Source organism: Stegastes partitus, unplaced genomic scaffold, assembly GCF_000690725.1.
Source record: "Stegastes partitus isolate 25-593 unplaced genomic scaffold, Stegastes_partitus-1.0.2 Scaffold26, whole genome shotgun sequence".
Lineage (NCBI taxonomy): Eukaryota > Metazoa > Chordata > Actinopteri > Pomacentridae > Stegastes > Stegastes partitus.
In genome coordinates, this window is record NW_007577757.1 from 358,394 (window position 1) to 382,199 (window position 23,806).

The 23,806-nt window shown below is 42.0% G+C and overlaps 1 protein-coding gene and 1 long non-coding RNA gene across 6 annotated transcripts in view; one reads left to right on the top strand and one right to left on the bottom strand.

Moving 5' to 3' along the window:
• Positions 1-23,806, bottom strand: part of LOC103369019 (uncharacterized) — a 703,792-nt gene that overhangs the window by 283,599 nt on the left and 396,387 nt on the right. The window lies entirely within an intron of this gene.
• The window catches only part of arvcfb (ARVCF delta catenin family member b), a 131,292-nt gene continuing 124,243 nt past the window's right edge, over positions 16,758-23,806 (top strand). For 3 of the 5 annotated variants that reach the window (XM_008297476.1, XM_008297467.1, XM_008297459.1), the window contains exon 1: positions 16,759-16,969. In XM_008297476.1, the coding sequence (XP_008295698.1) occupies positions 16,949-16,969 (21 nt within the window). In that variant the 5' untranslated portion in view covers positions 16,759-16,948. Of the gene's footprint in view, positions 16,970-23,806 lie in introns of all 5 variants that reach the window. The other 2 variants (XM_008297451.1, XM_008297483.1) reach the window with 2 other exon arrangements.

Genomic DNA, 23,806 nt, shown 5'->3' on the forward strand with positions numbered 1-23,806 from the left:
ATTACATTCAAGATTACCACAAAGTCAGATACAACCCAGTTAGAGGAACCATATGCTGTTTGTGGCTTTTCATTTTCTGTTTTAATCTCTTTGCATTTTCTCTTTTCTCTTCCCTGTGTTTTCCTTTCCCTTCTCTCCCAGCGCTCCGTTGTTCTCGCTGTTTCATCCCTCTGCTTCAGTTAGAGTGGGGGATGTCTGTTTTCTAACACCTCTCAGCCTGCTTATCTACTAGGTCTGTATTGCTGTGGATCGGTGTTTCCAGCCCCATTTGTTATTGTGCCATCAACTTCCTTGATATCGCAACACCATGACTTATGGATATCAGGGTTTGTGTGACAGTGATACGCACCGTGTATTGAAAATGCTATCTGAAAATCATTGTTATTTATGATAGACAAGCGCATATGTGTCCAACACCAGGCTTGAGTGTCCATATGGATGGCTGTAGGAATCTTGCATGTGTTGGATTTGTGCCTGCAACAGTGCTTGTGTGTCAGAATGCGTTATGGCTCCGTGCATGCCTATATCCAATGACAGCACCGTTCCTGGATATGGTTGTTCATTTGTGGGGGTGAGATCATTCCTTTCCACCTTTTGGGTGTTCAGAAACAAGAATCTTTGTTTTTGTGAGTCGCCGTCGTGCTGTTTCGTTCCCTTTGTTGTTTTTGGAATTGGCGCTTTATGTTTTCATTTTGCTACGCTAATGCTTTAGCAAAACTGTATTGAATTGAATTATCTGTGTTGCCAGGATCTTCTTAATTACATGAAAGGCTCAAACTTCTGAAAGCAAACCCATAATTGGCACCCAGCAGAGCATCCTCATTAATGTGCTGGACTGGAGTATCAGAGATTCCCCGGTGTAGCTACCCTTTGTGGGGAGAATTTGAGCTTTTCCCTTTTGGGTATTGGCTCAAGACACTACAGTCAGAGTTAAACAGATCTGTCAGTAACAGATAGACTCTCTGTACAATGAATCTCCCTTGTTACCCAGTCAACCACCCTGAGTGTTCTATTTTAATGTGTTCATGACAGTTATATAAAGCTTGTGCTGTATTCTAAATCGTCAGTGTCCCATCTTGGCCTGTATATAAGCCTTGTTATTGACTTGAGGCATGCATCAGTCTGTTGATGCCACTCGTCCAGCCTGTTGGGTCTGGGTGTCTTTAATGACCTGGTGCCCCCTCCTCCCCCTTCTTTTCCCTCCCTTCCTGACTTGGAAGATCTATACAACCACAACCAACACCGGACATGGAGGACTATGATGTTCGCTCAGCCGCCAGCATCCTGGCCTCAGTGAAAGAGCAGGAGGCGCGTTTTGAGCAGCTGACCAGAGCCCTTGAGGAGGAGCGCCGCAACGTCACCCTGCAGCTAGAGCGTGCCAATCTGCCTCCCAACCCCCCCACCAGCCAACCGCTAGCATGGCAGCAAGTGGTGATGCAGGTAAATGATGCCAGCATGCTGGCCAACCCCCCTTTTCAACCACCAGCCTGCGCTATCATGTGTCTACCTCCCCGCCTGTCTCGCTAAAGTGACATTCGCCTCTCCTGCTCCCTCCTTCCATCTGAGCAAGCTCATTCCATCGGCATGTTTGCTCACGGTCATTGCTTTTCATCATTGGTGGAACTCGGTAATCTCTTTGTTCAATTTCTCTGTGATTTGGGACACTTGTTCCCATTGTCTGAACCCACTGTCCTGGATGTTGTGCAATAATCTGCTCTGTGGTGACTCATCTTTAAACCCAAACTGATGAGATTCAACTTCTCATTCTGTCTTCCTTTGCCTCCTCCTTCTACGCCACTGCTTGCCATCCAATCCCATCTCCTTTCGCCCACTGGTCTTTGATATTGTCTGGAGGTGCTGCTGATTGGATGTGGCCTTTCGCCCAGCTCTGGCCAGAGTCTGAGGGACATTAGAGCCCTGGCCAGGGCTTCTATCAATGCTGGCTGACTCTGCAGGAACAGGAAATGTAAGATGTGGAAATGAGACCGTTGCAATCAGCAGTCACAACAAGCACATTGGTTTACATACTTCAAACTGTTAGGGGCCGACAGAAAAATGTTACAGCTATCTCTGTTAATAACTCCCACAGTCAGGCAACATGAAATCTTGTTATTCTGGTTACTTTCAGTCTTTGAAGGTCTGACTGACACACATGTTTCTATTGTGCTCATGTTCTCATAGCCCTCTTTCCTGTTTTTACTCTTGGGTATGATCACTTCTTTGAAGAAAGCCTCTCAGAGTGTACACATGTTTTACTAACTAGAATTTGAAAGGACAATTTGGCGATGCAGCACCTGTGGTACTTGGATACATCACCTTTAATCACGGTAAAGGAGGCAGTCTCATGTATTATTGATAGAGCAAGACTTGCAGAGATGGAACTGCATCGCCCACATTTGCCCGTGGTTAGATTTGCCTGCAGTCACATTTTGTTAACAGTCGGTGTCAGTGTTCATTTTAAAGGGCTTGCTGCCAATTTGGCCTCATGAAGGGGTAATGAAGAGGATGCAGGAAAAGTATAGTGGGGTAAAGCAAACTTGTCAGCCCGACACCCACCACAAAGATAATCTACTGCTTTTATATGTTTGTGTGTGTGTGTGTGTGTGTGTGTGTGTGTGTGTGTGTGTGTGTGTGTGTGACTGAAAAAGAGATGGAGAGTGATACTCTCCCGTCCTCATAAATTCCTCTCTGATTTACTGGACAGTCTTTAACATGGCAGGCAGTGAACTGACATACTCTCCCATACTATCTCTCACAGATCACACTCACAGATATCCTCTCACCAAACTGAAACATTATATGGTCACCAAAAATTGGACTGTCAGGTTTATAATAAACACCTAAATGCCAAGAAAAGTTGGATGTGTGGGAGGTAATGTCAAAGGGGAGATTGTTCCAGGTCGACCAGCACCTGAGTTTCTCAGTCTTATACCAGAAGGTGTTGTGCTGTAAGCATGTGCTGTGAGACCCACTCTATTCACATAAAGAGGTGGAATAAGGGATGAGGAATACATCAGGTTGTTCTCTTTATCTCGGTCTCGTCCTTGCTCAGTTTCCCTCACACACCCGCATACAATCCTCAGGCTGCATGATGGATTAAAATGGAGCATGGATCAGTAACCAAAGGTTCAGATTCACAACCCCAGGGCTGGGCTCAATGAGGTCTGCCATTATTTAAAGTTGAGGTCGTGACAGAAAAAGTAGACCAAGTCTGATTAATGAAATCAGATGCAAGTAGACACCTAATGAGCGTGATAAGCCATTGATCTAGAGAGCACTCCGCCACAGGGCGTTCACCTCAGAGCGGACGGGGTCTAAACATCAGCGGGCAGCTAACACTTTTATCTGCCTTTATCATTATCGTCAGCTTTCTAACACAGGCAGCTCAGTAGGTTGAAAATAAACATGAGGCAAATTATCTTCAGTTCTCGGCAATGGTGTGGTTTACTTTAAACACATCCACACAGCATTTTATGATAAGTCACTTGTGTGAATTCAACATTTAGCTTTGGAGAACTCCTAGCATGGCCTCAGACTTTTGGTGTTGTTGAACAATAAAGAAAATTTCAGACTTGAGATGAAACTTTCCAAGAATTCCATGTTGCTTTAGTGGAGTTAAGGTGCATCAGCTCGCTGTTTTCTGTGATTTATATCCCCTACAGTGCATGGCAACAAAATAATGGTCCCAGCAACCATTGTCATTTAAGTCTCCCTGCTTAGTTGGAGTGCACACAGCTGAATAGGATTAAAAAATTATGTGGTCCGACTTGTTTTCCAAATATCACTTTATGACATTTGTTTTGGCCCTGCATGATGTTAACACATGTTTTAAAAAGGTAGCTCACCACACGATGCTTTGACCATTGTATTGTAACAATGAGTGTGGGAGAGGGTCTGGTAAACAGCACTGTCCTACTTTCTAATTGAATTCTAATCCTCATTCACTTCAATATAACACTTTATGAATTGCCGCCAAGGAAGAGAATTAGAGTGTTTATGCTGCCCTGTGAGGGAAATCAGAACAATGCTGTCAGACACTCCATTAGCTTGTCTGATGAAATTATCAGTAGAGAGTCAGTGACACGAACCAAGGAGCCTTAGAATCTACATCTGACAGCCCCAACATGTGATCACTCACATGCTAAGATCATACCCTTTCTTTATTTGATATCATGTTTACCCGTGGTAATTGATTTTTGCCTGAAGCGGCGTTATCGCAAAGCTCTGAAAGGTCAAGCGGTGCATGGTGACAGTTCTATGTGTGGAAAAAGGCAGACAGCACTCAGACAACCATGTCTGTCTGGAGCTAAGGGAGAAGGTGACCTCATTTCATATACACCAGACGGCTAATCTATCTACCCACGGCCGCTGCCCAGCGCATGCATAGATCCCATCTCGAGGTGTGTACAGTCACCCGGCTTCATTTAAGGGGAAACTCGGGATAATTTCTCGCACTGTGGATATCATAAAATGTTGGTGTTTGGTATTCAGATGCTATATTCAGCGGGGTTCTAGTATTGCAGAGGCATATCATCCCTTTGTGCAAATGTTGTGGGAAGTTTTCAAAGGCTTGTGAGCTTTAGGGAGAGGGAACAGTGCAGCCTTTGATCTGTGCTGCTGTCTGTGCTGAAGATGTACAGGCCCCGGCCCTGCAATGGCACCACAGCACTCAACCAACAATTGCCCCAACCTCCCTCCACCCACTTTCATCCCCATAACCCACAGCCCCCCAGTCCTGTCTAGGCACAATGGATACAAAGGGCCGAGGGTGCTATAGCGACAGAAGATCTATCCTTCCGCTGGCAGAGCTCGGGAGCCCCTGTACCCTCGTAAATCACCTGCCTAACAATGAGCTTTAGTTTACCCCCTCCCCTCCTCTATCTTCCCCTGTCTTCTTCGCTTGCTGTGGCATCAAGAACTTTCTTACCTCCCATAAACACCCTAATTACCTTGGTGTGAAACTGCCTCCTTTGTTTATTTTTGTATACCACACTGTTCGTGTAGCCCTCCTCGAACACTTTCTTCTCATTATGAGTCAGCCTGCAGAAAAGTCACATTAAAATTCTAATAAAGTTGCTGCTTGTTTTCCATATTTCTATATGGAACACCTAATCATGCCTCGCCAAAGATTAAAGGTCACTCGGTCTACTCGATATGACAGACTTGAAATGCAAATGCTCTGCTCATGTTTTCCAATAATCTTCAGAGACTGACGCAAATGAGACATATTGAGCAGCAGTACTTTTGTTCAGGTGAGATGGTGGATTGTCCAGTATGGTGTTCACACCTATACTTAATCTCCTCTGATCCAGGTTAGTTGATGAGTCCTGGTAAACAAAGGGCATCGCTCCAAACCATATGAGAATTTTCATCCGTATTAGTCAGCTGTGTGGTCCTTGTCTTCTGGACTAGTGCTTACATCTGTGAGAGAAACATTACTAGTGAGACCTCGGCTAAGGTCACAGTGACTGTTTAGCTTAAATTTAAGGAGTAAAACTGATAGTTTGGTTGGAATGAGGCCGGATCACATTTCTACCACAAACTAACCACTCCGAAGTTTCTTTCTGGACTGGATCGAGACCGCCTCCTCTCAACAGTCTCTGTGGTTTGCATCCGAGTTCAACTGTAATAAAAGGCACAGGTGTGAAAACACAGTTAGTGTTGATGGTACAGTTTCTCCTTACAGCTTGTTAACACTTTAAGAAATGCTTCCCAAAAGTTCCTAATCTCCAAGTTTTTTTTAGCCATGACAGCAGCGTGGCTGTAAAGGAAGCATTGTCAGGATTCATTAGACAGATTGCCATGAAAAATCACTATAACAGGTGCCATTGTTTGGGATCTAACGTCATAAGGATTCTATAGTCAGTGCAGTCTTTTTGCTTTTCCCTAATACATTTCTCAACCTTAAGCTAAAATGTCTAGTGCATGTGCCATTTACGTTCTAGATAATCTTTTATTCACCCTACTTCAACATTAAGAGTCAAGTTTGAGGCAATGGCCCATGAATCACTGTGCTAACTGCCCAGTGTGGGCGGGTAAGTCCTTTTTGTGTCTCCTCTTGGTACAGGGGCTAACATGGAAGGACAGGAGTTTTTACTCAAGGTTGGGGTTGCGCATTTTCCTCTTGTTCAGGTGAACAGGGAGAGAGAGAGGTTTGAAGGGGAGATGGCGGAAAAGCCTTTTGTACTCTGGGCTATTTATATTCCTCTGGGGCGGCTCAAACCTTCATCCTTCAAATCAGCCTCAACGTTGGTGGACTTAATGCTTGTCCTGGTGCACCTCCCTGCCATTTGATCACAATCCATTAAACCATTATGCTCACTAAAAGCACTAAGAGGGGTAGCTGAAAACTGCTCCCCTTTCCTTCAGCACACATCTTCTCTGTGTGCACAGATAGGTGAACAGACAGGAGGCTAAATGGGCACCACCTCAGTCTGAAAGTTCTGGACAACTTAGAAGTCTGATTGTGTACTTAAGAGCCCAGTCTCCACCGAAATGTGTAATAAGTACAATGGTCCACAGCGTAAAATGTGTTCTTTTCACAAATAAGGCTGCAAAGTGGTGAGATAGTTATGATGAATCTATGACTTATTTTTTCCCAACAAAATACCTTTTTTGTGCCTATCGTTAACTAAGTAGTTTAGTTAAAAGCAAACAGTGGCTGAAAACAACAATAAACTGTGAAAGAAAACTAGAGCTGCAACCAAAGATCATTTTTATTGTTGAATCGTCTGTTGATTTTTTTTTGGTGTACAAAATGTCAGAAAATCGTGAAAAATATTTATCGGTGTTGCCCAAAGTCCAAGCTGACACCCTTAAAATGTTTTTTTTGTTTTTGTTTTTTTGTTCACAGTCTAAAGATATTTAGTTTACTGTCATAGAAGAGGAAAGAAACTAGAAAACAATATTAAGAAGCTGTAATCAGAGATTTTTTTAAAACTTTTTTTCTGAAAAAGATTACTCGTACTGATTGATCGATTATTAACACAGTTGATTAAGTTAATAGTTGACAACTAATTAATTATTTAATAAGTTGTTGCAGTTTTTAAACAAAAGTAAACTGACTGAAAATGACACAAAGTGTAAAAAATAATACAACAAAACAATGGTGCCACAAGGGACTCATACTTTAGCTTCTGGGAGAAAAAACCTGCGGACTTTGTTGCTATTTTTATGTGCAAAGTGAAATAAAGTCACATTGCAGGGTTAATAGAAAAAGAAAGGGCAAAAAAACACAGGTGTCTTACAATTTGACACCCTTTATTGTGAAACCAATGCGTTGTGTGTGGCGGACCATTGTAGTTATTGTACATTTGGGTGTGAGTCTGCTTTGTACTTGAAGATGGCCATGGCAGTCTAAACAGACTGCTGGACTTGGCTGTTAAATTCAGACACCAGACTACAGCCCATGTGTTTAAAATAAAGTTCTTCTCCTACACAAGACCCCAGAGTCACCTGAGGAATGTGACCTCACCCTTCCCAGTGTCCAGCAGGATAACTAAACAGGGCTGGACGCTGACCCCCCGGTAACTGAAAAAAAAAAAAAAAAACTAAATTGAAAACAGTCTCAGACCTTTATAGTAGGGCTGGAGGTGTTCTTCAAAGCCTTGATTTAATTATCCCCATGAGCTTAACATACTGCTGTGACATTTTTACAACATGACTTACAAGCATGTAAATGTTGATCAAATGAGGAACAGAAGCAGCACTGAGCCTTGTTTTGGAAGATTTGCTGGAGTGAATTCACACCTAATTAGACAGAGAACTCCTTAAGACTACAAATGCTGTATTGGCCAAAGGGACTAAGCGCTAAACCTTTTTTTTTTTTTTTTTCATTTTCACCCCAGTATGTTTTTTTAATAAAGGTTACTACATTGTGAATATTCAGGTAAACTGCCAAATAAAACAAGTTTTAGGCCCTCCATAGTATAAACTGTAAAACTCTCATATTATTGAGGCAAATGCGTGCAATCATGTATACTGGCCTCAGAAGCTATTCATTAAAAACACAAGTGCACATTTGTTTAGATGGCACAGTTACATTGAAAGTTCTTAAAAAACAAATCAAACTCTGCTTTTCTGCCGCTAAGGCAGACAAATCAACTAATAAAAAAAAAGGTTCCCTCAAGACCTACAAACTAAACAGGAGATGAATCAACTCAGAAGAGACAGCTTTACCTCTCGGCTGGTTACTTTTACCTGGAATTAGTCTAAAATCTCTAATCAACAGTCACAGAAGCAAGTACCCTCTTGGTACTTGCTAGTTCCTGTAAATCACCAGTCTTACGCCTGTGGGCACTGGAGTCATTATCAGCATGTCAATTCTTTGCACAGTAGTCTACAGTTCATATACCATCAGACTGTAGCCATGAAGTCAGACCTACATATTGACTTGCACTTGCACTCTGGCTGACTGACTTAATGAGTTCTGGCATCGCCTCGGGCTGAGGCACACTGCGCATCTGGACAGGCTGTGAAAAGACTGGACATCACAGAATTTGGAATCTGCAAACCTTTGCTGTTTTGTGTCACAGGATTGCACACACACACTCGATCAAAAAAAAAAAAAATCACATAGTTTGTCTTAAGCTGGAGCCAGGCTGCAGGGCCCTCTTTATATGCTGGCATATTTGAAAAGGGTGATGCACAAAGAAATAGGGCCTTGTCTGTGAACTGTCTCTCACAAAGAGTCGGAGAGTGATTCTTGAATGTAGAGGAGCATGATAATAGAGCAGGAATGTGTAAAAATAAGGGCACTACTCTTGATAGTCCTCTTTCTCCAGAGGCCCTGTTCAAGCTCACCATTCTACGCTGAACTAAACACACACTCCATCTCTGAAAAAAAAAAAAAAAAGTCACAACTTTAACCTTCTTGAACAACATTCTTGAAAAGAATGAACAATGCCCAACAGTTAGACATTCATTTCCAAGCAATATAATACAGCTAATAGAATTTCTAACAAATTGCCAGATGCAGTGGCTGAAAAATCTGCCAAAGACCATGAGCCAACATGTGAACATACATCCATCAGCCACAGCCTTAAAACCGCTGAAAGGTGAGGTGGTTGAATCAAGAAATACAAACGAACCAGAACATATTTTGACAATGAGGTGCAGTGAGATCATTCTGCACAGCACTGGAGAATAGTCTGACTGTTTCAGGATCCACCAAAAGACACCTCCACAGGTCCTGTGTCTATTCCTTGATGGGTCGGAGCTGTTTCGAAAGCACAAGAGGTACAAACACAATTTTTCGAAGGTGGTTTTAAGGTTGTGGCTGATTGATGTATTCTGGTGCATGTAAAAAAATCTAACTTTTCCACCAAAAAGCATGCAAACCCATCTGTGAAAAGAAATATGTCAAAAGATAGGAGAATTTCTAATCAAACTTTGCAGAAAGGTGCAAATAAAGTCATGAGACAAGTCATTAGCAGTTGGCTCATTTATAGACATACCCTTCAAAGGTCATGAGAGATTCCTTGTCAGATGCAAAAGGCGTGTTCAACTAAAACGAAGGTTGTAATAAAAATGTTTTTGGATGTGAAAGTTAGTGATTTGCCGCATGTCAGCATCTGACTGGTTCAGATTCGGTTGTTTGTGCCTCCTTCAGTGTCCCAATTACGCATGACAAGATGGAAAGCAAGGGAAAGCCTAATCCTGTTACAGCTGTATTACAAATCTTGCCGTGCAATTACAGAATTGCAACATAAAAACAGAAAATAGAACCTTTTGATCTGAAGTGATGTCATTTAAACAGGGCTTTATTTCCCTAAATGAAGGGAAAATTGCCTTTTTGCAAGACAAAAGCCCCCAATAGATTGGACTCTAATCCTCTGCATCGCTGACTAGCCATTTTTCAAGGGGAAAATAAAACATGATAGTAAAAGTCATTAGATAAGGGCTTTTTGGAAAGCAGTGCCATTGTTAGAATAAACAGCAGTCGGCCTATAGCAGCAGATCATCTTGCGCTGCAGACGCTCAAACATTCATGCATGCATCATTTTTGTCATCGGGCTCCTACACTGTGCAGAGTTTGTCCTATAGAGCAGCAAAGTCAGTATTATCCATAAAACCACTTTTTATGACGACCTACTTTGTGTAAACTGGGGTATTTGGTTAAACTTGCTCACTTTATTATTAAAAGTTTGAAGGTAATGTTTCTAAAAAAAGAAAAAAAGTATCCTTGGCAGCGTGGAAAGGATTTCAAAATTAAAAGTCTCCTTTGAAACTGAAGATCGTAAAAACATTTTTTGGTCACGAAGCACCACATGTATTTTTTTTTCTAACTGCCGGCCCCTCCTCCCTTCAGTCTATTTTCTGTATCTGCCTTTTCTCCTCCATTTCTTTCCTCTCTGCGTTTCTGTGCATCTGCCATCATAAATGGAAGCAAAAAGCATGATTCTAACAGATGTAGCCTCATTGGAGGTGTCTGGCTGTCAAAGCGCGCCTTGTTGCTGAGCATTAACCTTTCTCCCATCTGTTTCACACTGTATGATCTGACAGACTAAAGCTGACTTCAGGAGCTTTGATTACAACTAGTGGATTATTCATACACCTTGTACATTTATTTTACAAGACCTGGGTGTGGGTTGGATGGACTCAAGTGAATATAGATTTTATCTGACAGTAGCAGGTATTCCCTGGAAGGAGCATGTAACGCCAGCCTCTGATGTTGAACACATTCTAGGGTTTATTCTGAAATGCAATGTTGAATATGGTGTATTTCTTTGGATATTTAGTTGACCTCAGCCTGTGCTGTCTATTCTTACTCTGCTGAAAAACATCTCCAGTATGAGGCAGATTGATGTACGCTTTTGTAACTAGCAAGGTAGACTTTTGTAACACTCCTTCTCCTGGTCTACTGAAGAATAGCTGCAGTAAATTCAAAATTCTTCTGCACGAGCGCTGATGAAGACCAAAAAAAGAGCATGCATTATGACTATTTTAAATTCTTTACAGTGTTAGTTTTCGTATTGATTTCGTATTGAGGCACTACATGGCCTTGCACCAGACTAGCTCTGTGAAGTAATATTGGTGTATGAACCAGAAAGGCCCCTTTAGATCCTTTGGTTCTCCTCTTTTAGCTGTGCTACAAAGCAGAACAAATACATTTGGTGATGCTGCTTTCAGCCATTACGCTCCGAGGTGCTGGAACAGCTTCCAGATGATGTGAGAAGAACTGAAAATATTGATATTTTTCAAACGTAGACTAAAAGCCAGTGTGACTTTCATGCAGTGTTTTATAATTGTATGGATTTTGTATTCAATCTTAGTCTTTTTTTGATCATCATTATTATTTTCGAAACATTTTACTCTTAATATAATCAATTTATCTTGTGCAATATTTGAGAATTTAGTTTTGAATGTTATTTTTATTGATTGTATACTTTTATTATTTATCTTTTATCATCTTAACTGCCCATCAAACATTTAGTGTTCTAACATTATTTGGTGTGAATTAGACTGTAGATCTTTTTTTCTTTTTTTTTTTAACCATCTTGTGCTTTCTCAGTTTATTATGAAGAACTTTGAAATGCATTTATTTTTGTTTGAAAAGTGCCAAATAAATAATATATGATACCAATATATGATAAATATTTTTTGCAGTTTGCTGAAACAGAATGCTTATTGATAACTTCCACATTACTTTCAGCCATGCTAGCAGCGTTGGCTCTAGAGATCAGAAGGAAATATCCTTCACTCTCTGAATTGAGGCCTGTTCCATAAAGCGCGTTAAGAAAAGTGAGGATTAAAGTCTAACATCTGACTGACACATCTGAACAAAGCAGTTGGGGTTATAAAGGTTCAGTTAAGGTCAGTTTAAGTTCATGCAATCAGGCCATTTCAATGCAGGTTCAAGTAGTCGTGATGACTGCATGTTTGTCCTATTCTTTAGCGGACCAAGAGGTTGAGCATAGATCACGCCAATCTATCTCGGCAAACAGCAGTAATACAGAGAGAGGAACAACGTTCATGGACACTGTGCAACCCAGGTGATGTTTATTGAACACATTTTCTCGATGCACAGCCGGCAGAGGTGACTACTTTTTAAAGTCTGTTTTCGTATTATTATTAAGCATTAAATATATGTGGGCTGCACAGTGTAGCGGTGGGTTCTTTACTTTCTCTCTTGGTTCTCCGGCTTCCTCCCAGACAGTTCAAAAACATGCTGAGGTTAATTGGTGATTCTAAATTGTCCGTCGTCGTGAATGTGAGTGTGCTTGGTTGTCTGTCTCTGTGATAGACTGGTGACCTATCCAGGGTGTCCCCTGCCTTCACCCTGACTCAGCTGGGATAGGCTCCAGACCCCCACGACCCTAGTGAGGATTAAGTGGTGTATAGATAATGGATGGATGGATTAAATATATCTGGGCAATATTGTACTATTCTATTTATGTAGATATTACCACTCTATTGGCCTAATTTAGATTGAGACTTTAAAAATTTATTTTTTTATAAAGGCATAAGCAACCTCTGATATGACATGTCATATATTTGACCCGGTCTTAGCTTTCCCATTGGGTCTGTATTATAGGAACTTTGGATAGGCAACAACTCAGGCCTAGGTTGGGCTCTGGACCAGGTTAGTTTACCAGCACAGCCATAATAACTGAGCTGGAACTATGTTGAATTTGCTTTATGGATGTAATAAATAACCTGCCAATAAGTCAGTTGAACTGAGATAAGCATGGCTTATTTGGTAAACTGGAACAGGTCCAGACTGGAATGTCTTAACCACTACTTGGTGGATTGCCATGACATTTGCAGAGATATTGATGATCCCAAGAGAATGAATACTACTGGATATGATGATCCCTTGACTTTTGATCTTGTACCATCAGTAAGCCAAAGTTTTCATTTAGTCAGACAAATATCTCAATATCTGAACTATTTTACACAACATATATGGATCCCAGATTGTGAATCCTGCTTACTTTGCTGATCCATTGACTTTACCTCTTGTAAAGTTTGAGTGAAATGTCTCAGTTGAAATCGTCATTGAAATTGCCTTTTGCACACTTTGACTGAACTCGTTTTCTTGCACATTGTTTGCCCTACACTTCACACAGGACTTTTCTAATTAGACATATTACACTCATTGTACATTTTGCATTTTATAGCTTCTTATTGTTTATTTTTCCTTTTTTATCAGTATTTATGGTGGTGGTAACTTTACTCATTGTGCTCTACCAACCAGATATCCCCTTGAGAATTAATAAGCTATTTCTATTCTATTCTATTCTATTCTATTCTATTCTATTCTATTCTATTCTATTCTAAAAATACATTGCCATGAAATTTGGTACAAACACTAATTTCTCTTTCTTTACATTTTAAAAAAATCTATTATCAGGTCAAAATTTCAACTTGTAGCCAATCAATGCTTGATGTTTCTAATCCTGTCTGCCTCGGCTGTACTGTGATTAGTCTAAGTGAGCACACGTTGCTACACTAACATGCTAAACCAAGACACTGAACAAAAAGCAGGCTCTGAGCCCTTAGCACAAGCCCCAGCTCTGCCTGAGGGCCTCACGGAGCCACTATAAATTTGTAGGCTTGTTTAAATCTAGTTAGCTTGGAAATTAGGCAAATTCAAATTTGGCATTAAAAAAATAACATGCGAAGCACACAGGCAGATTTGCAGAGAAAGTAAAGAGTAATGCTTCTTTCCTCGTGCGCTCCCATGAGTATTCCAAAGCACTTAATGGATTTTTAAACAGGGTTATGAAACTCGCTCAGTGTTTAAATGGCTTAAATGGAATGTGATATTGCAAATCACATAAGAGAAAGAAACGCTGTGCGACTGAAGTTACGAGACTCATTTTTTTAAAACTGCTTTTTTGTTTTTTTTTTAAGGTAATGTTGGCCGGTTGAATTCTTAATGGTATTGTTGAAAGTAAATAGATCTAAATGTAATGGTGCATGGTGGGCCAGGTCTTTCATTTAGAACAAATGGAGCAGTAACAGTCTGGGACATGAAATAACACTGCCAAGCTGGTGGAATGCAAAACCCCAGCCATTTCCCCTCTGCTTGGGATTTCTCCTTTTTTCACTTTTCTCCTTTTAGTCCAGTCATCCTTTTTTCCTCTCTCTCTCTCTCTCTCTCTCTCTCTCTCTCCTGTCTTTTCAAACTTCCCTCAAAGTTGTCCTTAGTTAAGCTTCCATCTACGTTATTAGATTAACATTCCTACTCAGTCTTGGTCTCAGTCATAGATATTTGAATGTGAATTCTTCCACGTACGTCCCACCCCTCCCTTATATCAAGTGCAGCGAGAGGAACGGCACAAAGAGCTGCAGAAAAAAGGAGCTGTGTGTGTGCAGGGTGTAAAAATTTGCAGAGTATGGGGTGCCTTCGCTTCAATAGGGGCAACTTTTGTTTTGTGTTAGCCCTCCCCCTTCTCCCCTTTTTTCCTCCCCTCTGTCTGTCTATGCCAACAAGGGGGAGGGGTCGTCGGGTTGACAGACAGACGCAGCTGGAGTGTATAGACGGAGCTGGTCCCACCCCACCAAGATGCCAGAGATAGAGTGAGAGACATAGACCCAATGAATGAGAGAGAGAGAGAGACGGAGGAGAGAGAGGGCTACTACTTTTCCAGCTTCTTGCTGCATGTCTGGGAACCCTCCTTTCTATTAACACACCTCCTCTCCCCCTCAGTCTCTTGGCCCTGGAGGTTTTTTGTTCTCTCGCTGCCTAACTTTTCTGTAGAGTGTGTGTGTGTGCACAGAGTTCGCCTCAGCTCTACTCCTTCTCTTGGTCTCCAGATTTCGGTACGGAAGCAGGACTCTGCCTTTTCTCTCAATCTTTCACCATTTCATACATTAATACAGCATCTCTGCAAAGGAGAAAGCAGGGTCTTTTTTTCAGCTGTGTCAAACCAGCGTCAGATAGACAGAGCCACACTGGATGTAAGGGGATTTTTCTTTCAAAGTAAAAGCGTTAGAGTTTCAAGAAACAATTCTGTGTTGTTAATCATTCTTTTGTCATTTTAAAAAGTACAAGCTTTTTGCTCTAAATAATCATCTACCGTCATGATGTGATCAATAATCTAAATAGTGTGACATTCTCATGTTTTCTGAAGGATATATCTGCTTTTGGTACAACAAAAGACCTTTAATGAGAGCATTTCTAGCAATCAAAACAGCTATATGGACTTATTACTGTAGTAGGCTGTGTGGTGAAAAAAAAAGTTATTTTAGCACACCTGAAAAGAAGAAAATTAGCACAGTTAGGGATCTTTCATCCACTGTTATGTTTATTGCACACTGTGCATGGAGAATATACAAGCTGAGTTGGTCTCAAGACATGCAAGAGCAACTAAAATTGCCAGAGAATGAATTACTTCTCCTCTCATGTTCACGGTCTGCACGTCATTATTGCAAAACCCACAATTTCTGTTCAGCCTATCTTGTGTTCTGAACATCGTGGCCTCGCACAATGTCCTCTGAGCAGGTGGAATGATTACAAAACAGTCTTATCCAAAGCTGTCTCACAGTTAATGCATGTACTTTCCTAATATATTATTCATTTCAACATTCTGATCATTATATGTAGCTTATATGATTGTATATTTACACATGCATACTAAACACATGACCTAAATGGTTATAAACTTGATTTTAATGTTTCGGACAGTAGACCTCCAATAACACCAACAGATGATGCATTATGATAGTATTTTATTTTATTTTATTTTATTTTATAATAGAATAGAATAGAATAGAATAGAATAGAAATAGATAGCCACTTTAAACAGAACATACACTAGCTGGTGCACACTTTGACTGAAATTTCAATGCAAAAACTTGCCATCAGACTGGTAAAAAACAAAACAAAAATGATTAGAAATAAAACAATTGCAATTTTATCTCTGGCTTTATGTTTTACAGACAATGAAAAAGGAAAAGCGTTAAGGCAGAAAACGAACAGTCGCCTCAAAAAAATCCTTTTTATAGGCTTTTGTGTTTATCCATTTGTTCAGTTACATTGTGTTTAAACAAATATCATGTAGGATAATTACACAGTTATTAAAAAGGTAATAATTTTGGTATTTTTGAAATTCTTAAATTAGCTTTCACCGTTAACCCTCATATGCTACGTGACTGTAAAGTGCTCCAACTATTTTCTATGTTTGCTGGATAAGAAAGCTAAACTGTGGCTCTCAGTATTAACCCTATTCAGGACTTTCATGTTGCCATACATAGGTAAAGGTCTTTTGGGGTCCATTGGTCCCCGAGAAAGAATATGTGCAAAATATTTGTTGGTATTCATTCTAGACTTTTATTTTATGTTCAATAAATTTTCTGATAAGTTGACATATTTTTGGTTCCAAATGCATGCCAAATGTCTCTCTTTTTGTTAAAAAACAAAACATGCATGGTTATTTACTGCTAGGTACTCCCAATAATGGATAATATTGTTTGTACGTGTGTTGACATGCAGCTTTGCTAGCTTCGCTTAGCTTAGCTGAGTGTCATTAATGTGCTTTGAAGGAAGTAGCTACCACTAACCTCACATCTCAATAATGTATAATTTCTCTTGCAACGATATAATCTCAACCTATAACCTCAACTGTGAAAAGTTCTGGCTTTCTAGTTGCTTTTAAATTGTTTTGCAGTTGCCTAATTGCAACACATCTGTAAAGCTGCCTGTGACGAGCGTGCGTACGGCTCTTATTGTGAAAGGCTCCGGCGCCGCTCTGCCCGTCTTCCTGGCGCTAAGTGCGTGCGGCTTGACGGAGCTGAGCAGAGGATGGCTGCCTGCGTCTGAGCTGCTGCCTCTGCGCTCACAGAGGGGAAAACTCAACGTAAATAAACAAGGAAAACGTGAGGAGACGAGAGGAGGAGAGGAGGGAAAGGAGAAAGTTTTCCGAGAGGAGGAAATAGCTGTCACACGTTTCCTAGGGAGGTTTTTTTTATTTTTTGCGGGAACGAAGAGGGATTTTGGACCATGCCTGCTGAAGTGAAACAGGTTAGTGTTGCTGTGTCTGCCGGTTCTCCTCTCACCGTATCTCCAAGCCTCTCTCACTCTTCTCGTCTTTCTTCTGCTCCTAATTGATTCCTTATTGTTTGGATCGGGTTGCATACCTCTCATTTTTACCTCGTAGCATCACTCCTTTCTCCCCCTCCTCTTATTTTCCCCCTTTTATCTACCTTCTTGTCACTCAGTTGAATATCTGTGGGAGCAGAGATGGTCAGATTTATCGATGTCCTTCAGGAGGATGTATGAGCTCAGATATGTGTGCATGTTTACAGGATCCTGTATGACATCAGATACAGTAAGAAGTGTGTAGTTGCACCACTTAGTGACCATTTCTCTCTGCAAATAGTCATGACCGTGAGATATGTTTAGTGGTAGTCCTGTGTGTGTGTGTGTGTGTGTGTGTGTGTGTGTGGTGCAGCCAAGCTCATGACTTATGACTTCTCTGACACGTTCATGGGCTCAGATGTGTCAGTACCACCTATGGGATGACTGGTGTGATCAAGTGACAGGCAGTGAAGTATTGAAAGTTTGTCCCTGATCATCGCCTGCAAGGCTCTGAATGAGCCCGGGCCAGGATTTATAGCCCACGGGCTGCAGTGCCAATTGTGTGAGAGACATGGCATTAAACGCTTTTGTCTTCCACTTGCACAGATACCGCAGGAATGTTGCTTTTGTTAGCTCTTGCGAGTGTGTTGCTGTGTCTGTGTGGGTGTGTGCGTAGCAGGGCATGATGTGCATACATTATTGGAAGTGTTCCCTGTGTTTGAAGCGCATCCACAGGCAGCCTACACCATCACAGCGCTCTTTTCCCCGCCAAGCTTGGCAGCGCTTGGTGCACAAAAAAAAAAAAAAGGAAGACAGACATCCAAAGAGAAAGAAAGTGGAGGAAAAAAAATCAGATTGAATAAGGTCATCAACGCTGCTCTCCTCTGCTAGGCTGAGAGGGGGTGGAGATGCAAAACCCCTGTCTGGCGCTCTACAACTTTCTGTCAGCTCTCCACGTTGCTCTGATAATAATATGTTAACAGTTGCCCCTGTGGATGAGTGCCACCTGATAACTGGAGGAGCCTTCGCTAAATAGAGAAGCTGATTTTTCTCACTCAGTAAGTCTTGATTTTTTGAAAGCCGTGGGTTTTGATAAATCTCAAGGCTGTTGTCAAGTGTGCTCGCAAGTGCAAGCTGATGGATCAAAAGCAGGGCAAAAGTTACATGTTGGAATCCTTGCTCGGAATATGTGAATGAGATGAAATGCATGTCAACAGCCTGAGAGCGTGTCCTCTCCAAATGCGTCCCAAAATGTGTCGAAGAGGTGGCCCCTGTGACCGTGACCCCCGTAAGACGGAGATGGTTGGCATACTTTGGGCCAGGCCAGCATCGTCGCGTGACCTTTTCAACTCAGATGGACATTCCTCAGCGAGGGAGCACCTGCCTCTGCAGCGTTTCAGTCAACATGTGTCCGACTCACACTTAAGCCATACATGGATCGATGCCAGTGTCTGTGTTGCTGTTTGGCTTGTTGTTCGTCTTGCTTTTGCCATTGAACTGTATTGAACAGGAGCTGAGTTGTCATTTGAGTTCCCTCCGGCTCCCCTTTTAGCAGCGATGCTCTGCATGTGTCTTCAGATGTCCAATGTTACACAGATAGCGAGGAGAAGCAGGAGGGATCCTGTTCTGCCATAGCTTCATCTTAATGCAGCAGCAAAGCTTACAGTAAATGAGTTTTAGCCCACTGAAGATTACTGCATAGCCCACAATTAGTGGGGGAGCCTGAACCAGACCAGCGTCTGAGTTAAATATAAACTGGCCTTTATTTTAGAACTACACCAGCGGGCTACTGCCCAAATCCTCCGAATTAAGTTTCAGAGGCCGTTGCATCTTCTGCTCATGAAAAATAGAAGAACAGATTTGTCGTGCAGGAGAAAAGAAAACATTATGAATAATCCAGTAGTCATCATCTCGCCAAGGTCTATCAAAACCCGTCTTTACTTTTCCTCCGCAAGCTAGACGGACTCGTCTGAATAAGAAAATAATTCATCAGTGATTCAGCCAAAGACTAAAGGAGGTCTTGTCTTCAGTCTGCGGGTTACTGCCAGATTCCTGACAGTGAGCGGGGGTTTCAGATGCAGCAACTGAGAGTTCTCCCCCCTCTCCGATGCTGTTTGATTTCTTACAGAAATTAAAAAGCTGTCAAACTTCTTTCTGCGGGGGTGTTTCTGTACGACTGCTCGAAAAAGTCCCTACGTATCTCTTTCCATTCCTTTCCTCAGGCTCCCCCTTTGTGACTGCCGAAGATGTTGCGCAGATCAATATTTGAAGACATGTAGAGCGTGAGGAGTGCCATTGTTGAGGAAGAGTTGAGGTCATACGAGAATAATTCCAATGACCGGAAACATATGAGCGTTCAATAGCTGCTGAGGGTCCATCAATACGGGGGAGGGGGTTGGGTGGAGTGTTGGGAGGGTGATGGGTGCTGCTGTGGTTTGAAGGCGGAATGGTCCTGGAGGAGGTTTGGTCATATGGCGGTGCACGCCTGGTGACTGGTGATGCCAGATGGTGTTCCCGTCACACAGCCTGTCCATACTGGCCATACTCCCCATGTTTCCCATACCGCTCCCATGGCGGCTCTTATCGCATGACCCATGACACAACATGGCTTGACATGTCACAGGATCTGCCACACCTCCTACTTCTCTCACTGGGTGCCTGTTTTTGGGTTTTAAGTAACCTGAACTTAATTTACAAGGGGAAACTGAAACCACACATGCACCTCCGCATGACAACTACAGCTCTGCCATCCACACGGCATTCTCATGAGCACCCTACTTGTATGTCCTCCTCAGCCCAGAATATAAGAGCAGTATATCAATACCTCGTCGTCATCAACTAGCCTGGTATCTCTACAAATTCTTACAACTTGTCACTTAAAATATTACTTTAGAATCGTTACATGTGATATCGTATCTGCTGTTAATCAAGTAAGCCTGTAAAGCTTTTTGTGGCCTCAGCGTCTGAAATGTAAAGATTAGAATTTGAATAGCTTTTCCTGTCAGTTAAGTAATTGACTAGTTGTCCAATCATGAATCATTTCATCATCAGGTAATTCTTTGATTATTATGTTCTCGATTAATCAATTGGTTGTTTGGTCTATAAAATGTCAGAACATGGTGAAGCAAACTGGTGATAGAAAACAGTGACAGAACTGCAATTAACCATCAAGTCATTGTTGAATAATCTGTTCATTATTTTCTTGATTAACTGATGAGTTGTTTGGTCTATAACATGTCAGAAAACAGTGAGAAAAGCCAATGGGTGCTTCCTAAATCCCAAGATGATGTCTTTAAATATCTTGTTCTGTCTTTGACCCAAAAATATTCAGTTGACTGCCACAGAAGAGGAAAGAAACCAGAAAGTATTCAAATTTAATAAGCTGGAATCAAAATTTGGATTTTTTTAATCTTAAAAAATGACTGATTAGATGTAAAAAATTGTTACTGATTCATTCAGTAGTTGACAGCTATTGTGACGCTCTATATGTAACCATTCAGATTTAAAGAATAAAACGGGTTAATTGAATGAAAAAAGTGCAACGGTATTTAAATCTAGTTTTTTTTTTTTTTAGTTTACTTCACTCATTGGTGAAGTCTCCTGATGCAACACTATACCAGACATCTGGTCCTCCAAGTGAGTTAAAACAAACACTAAGAATTATGTGCAAATGCTATTTGACCCCAGCAGGCCTTACACCCCACTATACATAGTACACTGTGCGCCCTCGCTCCGTATCAAATGAACATGCCCTCGGGTTTTTGGTGTTTGCTCTGTGGTTGTGTTGTGTGGAGGAGCAAGGGGTCTATGCCACTCAACCCTTGGCACCGCAGAACCCCCCTCCTCTCATTCCCTCCACCACGGCTTCCCCTCTATCTGTCCTAACCCATTTGGCTGGCTGACAGCGTGACCGATGCAGGCCTGCGCTCGCTCGCTCACCGTCTGACCACTGGCGAGAACCATAATGCTCTCTCAGCTTTCATCATCACGCTGATGGAATTAAAAAAAGGTGAGTGGCAGTAAATTGGACCGCTGGAGGAGGGGATACTGGAGATGGATGCCTCCTGTACCGCTACCTTTGGAAACGACATAGGGGAGGAGAAGCAACGCATTAATGAGATGGCAGCTTATTATCCTGCTCGAGCTGTTGTTTTTCTCTCTCTCTCTCTCTTTTTTTTTTTAACCTCTGCAGCTCCTTCGTGTGCCTGTTAAAAAAATGTGTGTAGATTGCATTTTGAAGACTGCATGCACATATACGTTTCATACACCTGCTCAAAAACACAACATTGTGTTTCTGTGGGTTGCATCTTCCACAATTAGTTTGCACTCACTCGCTAATGACTGACCGATTGAGAGTTTTTGTGCTTTTCCTGCTGCCAAATATAGTAAATCCGCTCAAGGTGAAGTGTAGACACAGTATCTGCCCACTCTCCCTTCGACACACACACACACACACACACACACACACACTGGCTACAGAGCAACATCCATTGGATCCTCGGCTTATTTACTCAGTGTTTGTCTGGAGGCTACGGACAGGGCAGCCGTGTTTATAAGGGGGTGGAATTCATGGTTTTCCCGACTGTTTCCAATAAACACCTTCCTATCTGTGCTGCTGGAAGCCAGCAACGAGTCATGTTTTTGATCGGGCAGATAAGAAAGCCACTTTGGCCCGGAGTAAAGCAGAGGAGGCTTCGTCACATTGTGACAGCGGCCGGCCAGAGAGCTGGGAAAGCAGAGCTCATCACGCCTTAAGTAGAGTTGTGCGTGCACCCACATCAAGGCTGTAATTATTATAGTGACAATATTTACATGATCATTTCTTCCCCTTAAGGTGGTGTGATTACATAATGGCAACAGTTTGCTTGTTACACAACACGATGCTCTAATTTAAAAGATATTAGCAGCGCATTCGTGTTAAGATTTTTTCAGGAGTGAACTGAGGGTCACAGAAGAAGAAAAGGGCTCTTCTTCTTCTTAATGACCCCATCTGCTTTCACGTCAACCCACGCTGGCTAAAAAGCAGCGTGGGTGTGTTTGTGCGCATTGCATGTGTTTTCCGGTGCATTTACAGTGATTGTGTTTTTGCATGTTTCACTGCTGTAGCTGTCTCTCCTGCATAGATTCTGGTTTAAGTTGCAGATTTGACAGTTCTTTGGGTAGCACCGTGGACAAATAAGGACCCCGTGAACCTTAAAGCTGGTGATGGATGATGCTATTGGCTGCAAATTCCCATTTTTCAGCGTCATAGAAAACACAGTCTGAATTTGACCCTAATTGACAACCAGCCGGTTCAGTAACTGTCTCAGTGTAATATTGATAGTGCAGATTTAATTTCCGCTAGAGGAAGAAAGCAATCATTCAAGTGTGTACACACAAACAGTACAAGACGCACAAGACAGTGGATTAATTGATATGATATGTGCAATTCATCTGAATGGAACGCCAGCGCAGACAGACTGTACAGTGGAGATTCCTTTTTCCCTTTTTCTACTTTTCCTGCACTGCATGCTGGGAACACAGCTGCCACCCAGAACCTTTAATCGGAGAAAGGTCTGGTTCTGGGGCCTTTTCAAAAGAACTGGGGCTTCTTTGACAGTTATGTATAGTTCATATAGGCTCCTCCCCCCTCCATCCTGCAGCTGGGGACCTCTTAGAGGGGCCCTGAGGGGGAAGGTCAAAGTCCTCATAAAGCTTTCCTCAACCAGAAACGCAAGAACAAATGCCTCCCTACTTCATGCTTTCTCTTTTTAACCCCCTCTGGTACCATCCACATTGTACTGGCAGTACAAGCAGCTCAGCGGTGGGAGCTGGGGGAGCAGGAGATGCCACAAGCTCCTCTCGCGTGTTTAGTCTGGAACTTTCTTTTGAGGGATTAGCCCACTTCCTGCCTCTGGACCAGCCGCTGGAAGCGGTCAGGATGGCGGGGAGAGCATTGATCCTCCATCATCGTACCATCTGTCTCATGCTGACTTTTGGGATTAATGATTCCCTCTGACAGCTCTTTAGCAGAGCTCTGTCAGTGCCGGCTGACCGTTCAGATTACACTGTCATATGGCATTGCGAGGAACTTGAATGAAGCATTCTGGGTTTATTGTGATCACATCAGTCGTTAGTGTTCTGACAGCCAATTCAAGGCTTATGTTTTTTAATTCAAGCTACCTGCTAGTAGCACTGATGATGACAATGAAGACAAATGAATTCAGTAAATCTTTTTTTATGAAATAAAAGCACACATAGCATACTTACCTGACTACTGCTGCCAAGTTTGCGATGCTGAAACAGTGACAGACTTCATAAAGCATGCACTTGTGTTTGTAACTGTTTATCTGTTGACAGACAGTACGCCCAGACAAACCTATTGGTTGCTATTACTGTTTCACTAACTTCAGCTACTGAAACATTTCATTTGTTCAGCGCACTAATTTTGTTACAAACCCAGGTAAATGTAGTTCACTGTGCAGTATTACATACTAGGGATAAGAGGTACATGCACTCATCCTAAGAGATTCTGTTTATGACATTTTGTTTGGTATGAAATTTCCTTGGCTCAGTACAACACACATGCAACAATTACAATCAGAAGTTTATGTTGACATCATTGGACTTGAGTAAAACTTCTTGAGAGCGAACTGCACCCAGGACATTTCAGCAGCGCACCAGTTGTAGTGCATCAGCTACAACATGCTAGAAGGATCAGCCATGAAAAGTTTGAATCAGCCTTCTTGCGGAGCCAAAAGCTGTGACTTCTCTGCTCATACTGAACAGTCAATCGACTGG